The sequence below is a fragment of the Lipotes vexillifer genome, unplaced genomic scaffold (assembly GCF_000442215.2).
Source record: "Lipotes vexillifer unplaced genomic scaffold, Lipotes_vexillifer_v1.1 scaffold387, whole genome shotgun sequence".
Taxonomy (NCBI): Eukaryota; Metazoa; Chordata; class Mammalia; order Artiodactyla; family Lipotidae; genus Lipotes; species Lipotes vexillifer.
Genome location: NW_006795399.1, coordinates 3679893 through 3690802, shown reverse-complemented (window position 1 = coordinate 3690802; position 10910 = coordinate 3679893). Strand labels below are relative to the sequence as shown.

The following is a 10910-nucleotide window of genomic DNA, read 5'->3' as shown; positions in this document are numbered from 1 at the left end:
GGGAAAGAGGAACCAGATTCTCACTCTGGAGATTGGGTGGGGGCACGGGTAAACCTAACCCGTACCACATGCATTAGTCCTGGTCATCCTACAGTTGACAGGCAACTCATACCAGGCCGGGGAAAGGAGCTGGTTAGGGAAGAAGGGGTTACTTTTCATCTTTTAAAATCTTAATTAATATTTTAACCTCAAACTTATCATCAGTGCCTCAGATACAATTTAATCTTAAGTCTTTAGAAGCCCCCTGAAACAAAATCATACTTTTTTTTTTCTTAAGATCCCTCACTTTCTGGTAGCTAGTTTCCTCCCAGTCTTCAGTTTCACCCTGACTTAGAGTCCACAAACTTCATAAGACCGTCTGTGCTCATGGACTTGGGCCTCTCTAGAGGGAAGCCTAGGGCTCGGCTCCAGATGAGCTGTGCTAATACACCCAGTGCCCGTGATACCCCAAACAGGACTGTGTAGTAATTCATCTCTGTCATGCCATAGTACTGTAAGGTAAAAGAGAAAAAAGTTTTGTTAAAGGACCACAGGTAGTGGCATGTACAAGTCCAGATTGATTAAAAACCTTAACCCAGTTAGCCTTAAATAGAAATGACTGGGAAAAGTATAGCAACTGGATTCTGAAAGGAAAGCACCCCTTTCCTCCAGCCCATACCTCCCCCACCATAGGCAACTTTAACAAAAGGGTAAGGAAGGAGGTGTGAGAGTCCTTGCTCTGACTAGGGAGTTAATTTTGTGCATGGCAGAGAACAGTAAGGTTTGGTATAAATTAGAGGGAAGCAGGGAAAGGAGGACTCACCTGGAGCAGTACCCCACTATGAGCATCTACATTGGGCCAAGGGTTCTTGGCCTTGCCCTGCTCTAGGAGGACACTGGGCACAATCTTGTACAGCTGAGCAACCAGCTTAAACATGGGGTCCTGAGGCAGGTGTTTCAGAGCAAACTCTCGTTGACAGGTATATCGTGGATCAGTCTTCCTTAGTACTGCATGGCCATAGCCTGGGACAACCTGCAAAGGATAGCGGGGGAAAACCAGTTGTATTCTCAGGTAGAAATTTTTGTCTTTTCTGCATTCTTTAGGGTAGACAAATGGAAAAAAAAATCTCCTCTAATTTAGGGAGTTATCTTATTCTTTTCTCCTTCATTCTTCCAAATTATAGAACTTGAGTCTTGGCTTCTTTCCTAGTTGCTAAGCATCTCTGCTTACCCGTCCTGAGTTGAGTGTGTTCCAGATATAGTCTCGTAACTTCTCATCTGACACATCTTTGCCAACTTCCTTCTGTAGTTGTGTCAGCCAAACAAGTACTTCCTGTGGGTAAGGTTTGGAGAATAAAAGAGTGTCAATGCATATGCCAGGAGAGAACACCAGGATCAGAAACAAAGCATGGGAGTAAGAAAAACACGGAGCAGGAGAAGAAAAAGAACAGTCTTACCTGATTTGCCAGTCCATGCAGGGGCCCTGCCAGCCCATTCATGGCTGCTGCGAAGGACAAGTAGGGGTCTGAAAGGGCACTGCCCACCAAGTGGCTGGTATGGGCACTTACATTTCCACCCTCATGGTCACTATGGGAAAGTAAGAAAGGAGAATCAAGGCCAAGAGAAAGGAGAAAAAAGGGGCAGATTATTGAAACACAGTCCTTGCTGTTCTCTTATTGTCACATACTAGCCTAGCTATGGATTCACACCAGCCTATAGCTAGTCACTTATACATAAGCTCTTGTAAGAGATGTCCCAATCTTATTATCAGCCTTTGTTCACTAATCCACAGGGCTGGAGAGGTTACTGCTTGATGATGCCTGGCCTGCGTGCCAAGCTCCCTGACTCTCACTGCAGCTTTAACAGCAATGGCCAGAAGAGGGAGCCCCTGGAAAGCCAAAGGACTTGTCTAATGTGAGCAGCTAGTACCTTTTCCTAGCCAGAAGCACTATCTTACTCTTAGCGTGGTTATGGTAATTTTTCTAGACCTCCTGACCTTCTTTACCAGACCCCGTTCTTGCCTTGTACCATCCCATATGCTGTGTTTCCATCTCCTTGCTGCCTACCACCTGTTAAGGAGTTTGGGGTTTTTTGGCATGCTGCGTGACATACAGGATCTTAATTCCCCGACCAGGGATGGAACCCACGCCCCCCTGCAGTGGAAGCGCAGAGTCTTAACTCCTGGACTGCCAGGGAAGTCCCAAGGAGTTTTTCTTTATATTCACCACCAATCCAGGCACCTGGTGGCTATGGTTGCTGAGTCTCCCTCACCTGTGGATGGTGAGGTACAAGCGCATGAGCTCCGTGAACTGAGCGTCAGTATAGCCCAACATGTTGGTGAAATTGTGGGACCAGTCCAGCTTAGAATCAATGGCCCCAATACTGCTGCCCTCTCGATAGAGATTTCGGTAGATCTTTGCTGCAACACAAGGTAGCTTTGCAATCAGATCCATACAGTCTTCATAAATCAACTGATGGGGAGAAGAGGAAAATGGAGAAAAAAAGAAGAGGAATTATCAACAAGGAAGAATTAGGCAGGGATGGTGTTTGTTCTCTATGGACTGGGCTATTTGGATTGATGATTCTATGTTGGGTGATTATAAATGGAGTATAACAACAATGACCATTTAACTGAATAACTGTTATGACCCAGGCACCGCATTAAGGGATTTATACAAACTATCTCATGTATATTAAAACATTATTCCCAATTTTTTCCCATTCTACAAAGTATATAATGACTTCCATTTTACAGAAAAGGGAACTGAGGCTCAGAGCATTCAGTTAAATGCCAAAGTCAGATTTTGAACCCTTATATGTTTAACCATGATCTTTTCCACTATATGACTTTGCACTCAAAGAATGTGCTAAGACACTAGGTTTTTAATAATTCTATGTTCCATCTTTCAAGGAAAATTCACCATATATGCCAAGGGTCAAACAGTGGCATTCAATTGTTAGTTATTAACAAAGGCTTCCATTTTTTAAGCACTTACTATATAACAGGTACTGTGCTAGATATGTTATTTTCATTTTTTTCTTTTCTTACAATAGTCCTATAAGGTAACATAGCCTTCATTTGTAAAAACTGGGGCACAAGGTTACCCACTCAGCTAATATGCATCATCTAGCTTAAATAATTATTAACTCATGGCCATGCTTGTTTCATCTATACCCTTACTCTCCCCTCTCATCTCCCAAATTATTTTGAGTGAATCCTAGATATCATATATAACATGTAAGTATTTAAGCATGTATCTCTAAAAGATAAAGGTCCTTCATAATCAAAATCACAAAACCATTATCCTACTGAAAAGAATTTAACAATTCTTCAATATCATTAACTATCTACTCAGTATTCAAGTCCCCCCCACCTCATTCATTTATTATAAAGCTCCCCCTCATTTGACTGTTTCACTGAAAATAGCCCACATTGCAATTGTCTGACGTGTCTCTGAAGTCTTTTTAATTAATTTGAGTTCCCTCTTATGCTGTCCTTTTTTTACTTTGCAGTTTATTTGTGGAAAATCAGATCATTTGTCCTGTAGAATTTCCCACAGTTTAGATTTTGCTAGTTATATACCTGTGATGTCATTTAACATGTCCCTCTGTCCACTGTATTTCCGACAGACTGATAGAGCTAGAGGTTTGAGCAGATTCATGTTCAATTTCTTTAGCAAGACTTTTTTTTTTTTTTTTTTTTGCGGTACGTGGGCCTCTCACTGTTGTGGCCTGTCCTGTTGCGGGGCACAGCCTCCGGACACGCAGGCTCAGCGGCCATGGCTCACGGGCCTAGCCGCTCCGCAGCATGTGGGATCTTCCCGGACTGGGGCATGAACCCATGTTCCCTGCATCGGCAGGTGGACTCTCAACCACTGCGCCAACCAGGGAAGCCCAGCAAGACTTTTTGATGAATAGTGCTGTGTTCATTTATTAAGAGAAACATATAATATCTGGTTGTCTTTTTGTGATGTTAATAGCGTGCTCAACTTTTATGTCTCAATTTTATCTTCTCATAGGGATTTTAAGTTCTTTTAGGGAGGGCGACAGGGTTTGAGTAGTTTTTGGGTTTTCTTGGCCACGCTGTGAGGGTTGTGCGATCTTAGTTCCCAGACCAGGGATCGAACTCGTTCCCCCTGCAGTGGAAGGGAAGCATGGAGTGCTAACCAATGGACTGCCATGGGATTCCCAAGTTTTTTCTTTTTCTTTTTCTTTCTTTTTTTTTGCGGTACCCGGGCATCTCACTGTTGTGGCCTCTCCCGTTGTGGAGCACAGGTTCCGGACGCACAGGCTCAGCGGCCATGGCTCACGGGCCTAGCTGCTCCGCGGCATGTGGGATCTTCCCGGACCGGAGCACGAACCTGTGTCCCCTGCATCGGCAGGTGGACTCTCAACCACTGCACCACCAGGGAAGCCCCCCAAGTTTTTTCTTTTAATAACAAAAAAATTCAGGAATTCCCTGGCGGTCCAGTGGTTAGGACTCAGTGCTTTCACTGCCAGGACCTGGGTTCAATTCCTGGTTGGGAAAGATCCTGCAAGCCATGAGATGCGGCCAAAAAAAAAACACAAAACAAAACAATAAAAATTTCTACTTTCAGTCATAGTACATTGAAAGCGTGGAGAAAATACTTGCTGAATGACATTACATTGTGCTGTCCTAGCAAGCTAACTGGCTAAATGTTCCTGTAAGAAGTCATCAGGTTTTGGTAGTTTTGTTGGAACAAAGAACAAAATCTATAATAACTAGCCTAAATGAGATAATCTCTGTGAAGTCATCTATTACTCAAGTACTCAGTGAATTCTGTCAATGCCACCAAGTTTCAATGAGAATACTGCCAAAATTAAAAAGCTACTTGAAGCAAGAAATACTTAGCTAACACTTGCAAGTTCTCAGGAGATTACTTACATGATAATCATACTATTAACCATACCTCCTTGCAGATTTACATCCCCCAAGGAAGTAGGTTATTTTCAGAAGCCTGCATCAAGGATATGCAGTTCTAAGGGACCTGGATTCATTAGCAGAATGCCAAGAACAAGATCCTGGGCTAGGCATCCTGTTATCTGTGGAGTATATACTAACTTTCAAAATCATTTGTAAAGTATGAATGACCACAACATAAAGAAACTACAAAAAGAGGATTGTTTCAACTTCTACCACTGAGGATGAAGTTTATAAAGCAGCAAGTATTAGACCAGGTATGACAGTGTGGGATCTTTACCCTGCTTTTTGTAGTCATAAAGCTGTACAGTCAAGAGGTTAAATAAAGAAACAAACACACTGACAGAGAACACCTCCTTATTTCTTCTTCTTTTTTTTTTTTTTTGTGGTACGCGGGCCTCTCACTGTTGTGGCTTTTTCCGTTGCGGAGCACAAGCTCTGGATGCGCAGGCTCAGCGGCCATGGCTCACGGGCCCAGCTGCTCCGCAGCATGTGGGATCTTCCCGGACCGGGGCACAAACCCGTGTCCCCTGCATCGGCAGGTGGACTCTCAACCACTGCGCCACCAGGGAAGCCCCCTTATTTCTTCTTTAATAAACTAAGACCGAGGTGCTATTTAGCTACTGGTACTAACTCATTCTTCATCTTTAAACCCTCAGAAAAAAAGACAAAACACGCCATCATCACAACTGCCTGGAATAAAGGTAACAAAACTGACCATAATCATCATTGTGAGCCAGCATCTCTAGTGCTAGAGAAATTCTGGCCAAGTATTTAGCTATCAGTCATTTAAAAAAAAATCTTTATTGGAGTATAGTTGATTTACAATGTTGTGTTAGCTATCAGTCATTATAAAGAAGACACAAAAAAGAGGAGAGCCAGTATTAATGGTGAAGACACCCTAGAGTGAAGCAAACTCAAGTCTCAATCTGCTCTCTACCAGTTACTAGCTGCATGACCCTAGGCAAGCTACTTATTTTCTCTAATCTTCAGCTTTCCCATTCAGTAAAATGACATCAGTGACATCTACCTCATGGGGCTGTTCTGATGATTAAATCAGATAATGAATATAAAACATTTAAGCTAATATTTGGCATGTTTCCAAGAGTTGTTAGGTGTTGGGATGATGATTTTATTATAGATTAAACAGCTTCAAATCCTACATATACCGTTCATATGCCTTACTAGAAAAACCTCATCTGTCAGCTACTTTGCAAATTTTACCCAATTCAACAATATCTTAAGGCTACTTCATAATTAAACAGCTGGTGCATCAGAGTAATCTCCTAGTCACGAGTGAAGTTAAGTCAATTAATAATTAGTAAAAGATGTAACTTTTTCACCTCAATAGATTACACTATTTATCTAAAGTCGTGTAAACTGTTACGGAAGGAAAATCATCCTCTTGAGGTGTATGTAAAAAACAGCATGAACTGATGATTCTAGTAGAGAATTAGATCACATATACTCCTTAACATAAAATTTTTAAACAGAAATAACCAGCTGAATGCTGTCATGTAATTCTACTAAAGTAGCATACGGTTAAATTAACCAAGACAGAGAACTAAACTGAAATAGCATGTCTGATCTTTGAGAGAGATAGGATATGGCAGCAAAAGAGCACCAAGCTCCACTAAAGCAGTTACTGGTGCTAATTTTTGTTCAGTGTGAACTTATTAGATGCCCATCCTGAGGCTGACAGATATATCAGTATTGCTTAGAAACACTCTCCAGGTTGGCAAAGTCCTGAAATACAATGTTCACCTCAAGACAGCCAGCCTCAGATGATATCTCACAAAGAGGTGGCAGGACAACCAATCAATGGCTGTACACTGAAATGGAGGCACTAGCAAGCAGAGAAGAACAAGATTCATTTTCCTGACTCAATAAAGGACAGTGTGAAGCAATGCAGCATGTTTGGATACCTGTGAAATATCTTATAGGTATTTATTGCTAAGTATGAAGAACTCTACAACAGGCAACAAAACAGCACTGTAAGAAGTAACAGGCACTTCTGAGTGGTCAATTTCTAAAAGACAAGTTTTAAAATAGAAGAACTGTTGGCCTTGATTTAACCTTTTCTGTTATGGTGACCCACACAGATAACAATTACTTGAACAGTATTTTAAAAAGAAAATGAAAAGCAACATATTCAGTTTATACAACCTTCTGAACCTGCTGATGTGTGACTTTATAAATGCTTGTGAATAGGTTTAGTTTGCATCATTCCTATACCTTCCTCCTCAAAGCCAACCAGACTAGTATCAATTGCAAACTTTCCCTCTTTCCCCCAACAGCAAACACAATTCTCTATACACAGTTGGCACTGAATAAATATTGATCAATCCAATGAAGTGGGATTTGCCAAAACCCCAAGGAGATTTCATCAGACCAGTGGGCCATGCTACTCTGTGCCTTGCCTCATAGTGAACTCTTTGGGGACCTTCTCCTGGTGAAAAATCCTTTAGTGTATCTGCTTTGCAGAAAGGAACTTTTCTGTTCCTATACTACTTGTCTCTAAATAAGAAACAAAAGAAAATGAGATGTGCTTCTGTAAACCTAGCCAGATAAATTGTACTTTACCCAGTGTTTGTGAGTATGTGGGGTATTGGAAAGAGATGGAAGGAATTATGTCCTATGCGCTAGGACAAGGCCCAACAATCTTCTCATACTCTAACCACAGAGTTCAAACTATTAAGATCACATTTCATTTTCAGAGAATAAAGCTCATTTGCTTTTTGGATCCTACTTCCAGGATACTAACCACCCTTCAGGATACTAACCACCCTTCCACTCCTGACAGGTATCTTGAGTGGGTTAGTCCAAACTGTGGCTGACTGGCATTAGTCCTCCTAGCCTCCAGAGTTGCCTTAGCTGCCATTCTTCCAAATTCTCAAGGTTCTCCTCATCTGGGGACTTCCCTGGTGGCGCAGTGGTTAAGAATCCACCTGCCAATGCAGGGGACACGGGTGTGAGCCCTTGTCTGGGAAGATCCCACATGCTGCGGAGCAACTAAGCCCACATGCCACAACTACTGAGCCTGCGTGCCACAAGTACTGAAGCCCGAGCGCCTAGAGCCTGTGCTCCGCAACAAGAAGCCACCACAATGAGAAGCCTGTGCACCACAACAAAGAGTAGCCCCTGCTCACTGCAACTAGAGAAACCCCGTGCACAGCAACAAAGACCCAACGCAGAAATAAATGAATGAATGAATGAATGAATGAATGGTTCTTATTTGAAGAGAAGGAGAAGGGACCCTTTGGGGCCAGAGTGAGACTACTCTGCAAAACCTTCCTCGGGGGCTCTGCAGTTAAGTCACATCTTTTTCAATGTTCCAACAGCACAGTGTACACACCTCTATTCCAGTAAGATTACTGAATTGTAGTTTCTTTTTTTTAAAAAATAAATTGATTTATTTTATTTATATTTATTTTTGGCTGCACTGGGCCTTCACTGCTGTGCGCGGGCTCTCTGTAGCTGTGGCGAGCAGGGGCTACTCTTCATTGTGGTGTGCGGGCTTCTCTGCGGCAGCCTCTCCCATTGCGGAGCACGGGCTCTAGGCACATGGGCCTCGGTAGTTGTGACATGCAGGCTCAGCAGCTGTGATGCGCAACTCAGTAGTTGTGGCACACAGGCCCAGTTGCTCCGTGGCATGTGGGATCCTCCTCGACCAGGGATCTAACCCATGTCCCCTGCATTTGCAGGCGGATTCTCAACCACTGTGCCACCAGGGAAGCCCACAGTTTCTTTTTTATGTGTATATCACCCTAACTAAATCAATAACCTTGGTGATAGAAAGCATGCTTCATTTATCTTTGTAATTCCAAAGACGGATAAAAAGCAAGCCTACAGTAAAATTTTTTTAAATGAGTTTCTGGCATAACTCAGGGTAGTAATTTTCCTAAGGATTCTACATTCCTTTTTCTTCCTTCACACTCAAGTCCTTTGGATCTCCATCAAACATCAATCATCACAGCAAAGTTTCCTACCTCCCAGTACTTGGTTCGGTTGATACCCTCTGCATATGCTCGGGCAAAGTTGCTTTCACTGTTGAGAGCTGTAATGGCTGCACTGAGCTGAGACATGGGGTGTAGATTAGTGGGAAAGTTGTCCAGCATGGTGACCACATGGGAAGGCAGAGCTGCCCTCTTTGCCCACTCTTCTGAGAGCCAAGATACCTGTGAAAGGGAGACACTGTTCAAAACACTAGGCAAGGAAAAAAGAAAAAGAAGAGAAATAAAAAAACAATGGGAATTCCCTGGCAGTCTAGTGGTTAGGACTTGGCACTCTCACTGCTGGGGGCCCAGGTTCAATTCCGGGGAAATAAGATCTTGCAAGCTGTGCCGTGCAGCCAAAATTAAAAATAAAAAAATAAAATAAAAAGACAGTGACTCTGAGTAAAGAAAATCCAAGAGAATTCAATACAGTCCACTTATACAGAAGAACTCTGCTCTGATTCCTTCCCCTCTATAAACTACCACCCATAACCAGATAAGGATTCAGTGTCTGAGATTAGAAAAAGGCAAAGAAGGAGGTGAATGAGAAGCGCTAGTGTCCTTCTGCTTACCTGTTCCTCTGTTGGGATTTGTCCAGTTACCAGCAGCCAAAATAAGCCCTCTGGCAGGGGTTCTTCCCCACCCTTAGCCTTGGGCAGCACTTTCTGGCATTCAGGGATACTGTAGCCTCGAAAACGGATGCCCTTGAGGGAGAAGAGTAAGGATTACAACTCTTAAGTTTGTTAGCCTCAAAGTCACATAATTGACTGATCCCACTTTCATCAGACCTGTCAACAAGTTAGAACTTTTTTTTTCTTTTGCAGTACGCGGGCCTCTCACTGTTGTGGCCTCTCCCGTTGCAGAGCACAGGCTCCGGACGCGCAGGCTCAGCGGCCATGGCTCATGGGCCCAGCCGCTCCACGGCATGTGGGAATCTTCCCGGACTGGGGCACGAACCCGTGTCCCCTGCATCGGCAGGCGGACTCTCAACTACTGTGCCATCAGGGAAGCCCCAAGTTAGAACTTTTAAAGAGCAAATCTTTAGGTAACTTACTCCTGTTTTGTACTTTTAGTTTTACTAGTTGATATATTAAAAAGGTAAACTCGCTCTTCAGTTATTCCATATATACCTATTTTCACCTTCCAAAATATACAGGTAGGTGCTTTATTTTGTTCTCCTCACCGTTAGTGGTCTAAGCCAGAGGTCCCCGGAACCCCGGTGCTGGTCCGTGGCCTGTTAGGAACCAGGCTGCACAGCAGGGGGTGAGCGGCAGGCGAGCGAGTGAAGCTTCACCTGTATTTACAGCCACTCCCCATCACTGGCATTACTGCCTGAGCTCTGCCTCCTGTCAGCATTATGGTGAGTTGAATAATTATTTCATTATATATTACAATGTAATAATAATAGAAATAAAGTGCACAATAAATGTAATGCCCTTGAATCATCCAGAAACCATCACCCCTGACCCATCCGCAGAAAAACTGTCTTCCAAAAAACTGGTCCCTCGTGCAAAAAAAGGTTGGGGACTGCTGGTCTTATCCATGGTGTGCACAATGGTCAGTAAAATCAGTGATTATTAGTGATTGATATGAGGGTCTCTTACCTCATCAGGATCAAGAACTGATGTTTCATATACCAATCCCTTCATGCCTCTCATGCCACCATACATCTAAAGAAAAGAAGAGGATGTAACCAGTTGTCTGAATAATTCAGGCTAGAGCTTATTAGTGCTTCATGGGATCTGGGAGAGGAAATTTATTCTGACTTGCAAGACTTCATTTGGGGGAAGATTTCTGAGGAGTTAACTTACTATAGAATGGAACTTTGAAAGGAAGACTGCTAACGCTGGAAATGATTTTTTTAAGTTGAGAAATCACTACCTTTAGTTAGTATTTTTGCCTCTGCTCCCTTTTCTTATTGTTTTTTCTCCTGCCCACTTTTATCCCCTCATTCCCACCAACCGAAGTAAACAGAATGGGATTGACTGTAGGGA

The 10910-nt window shown here is 42.9% G+C and overlaps 1 protein-coding gene across 1 annotated transcript in view; it reads right to left on the bottom strand.

Moving 5' to 3' along the window:
- The window catches only part of CS (citrate synthase), a 29095-nt gene that overhangs the window by 1126 nt on the left and 17059 nt on the right, over positions 1 to 10910 (bottom strand). The window contains exons 4-11 of the mRNA XM_007467723.1: positions 10521 to 10586; positions 9489 to 9620; positions 8911 to 9099; positions 2251 to 2450; positions 1437 to 1566; positions 1211 to 1312; positions 803 to 1012; positions 1 to 491 (exon numbers count right to left, since the gene is read on the bottom strand). The exon at positions 1 to 491 is cut by the window's left edge and continues 1126 nt beyond it. Coding sequence (XP_007467785.1) covers positions 321 to 491; positions 803 to 1012; positions 1211 to 1312; positions 1437 to 1566; positions 2251 to 2450; positions 8911 to 9099; positions 9489 to 9620; positions 10521 to 10586 — 1200 coding nt within the window. The 3' untranslated portion in view covers positions 1 to 320. The remainder of the gene's footprint in view (positions 492 to 802; positions 1013 to 1210; positions 1313 to 1436; positions 1567 to 2250; positions 2451 to 8910; positions 9100 to 9488; positions 9621 to 10520; positions 10587 to 10910) is intronic.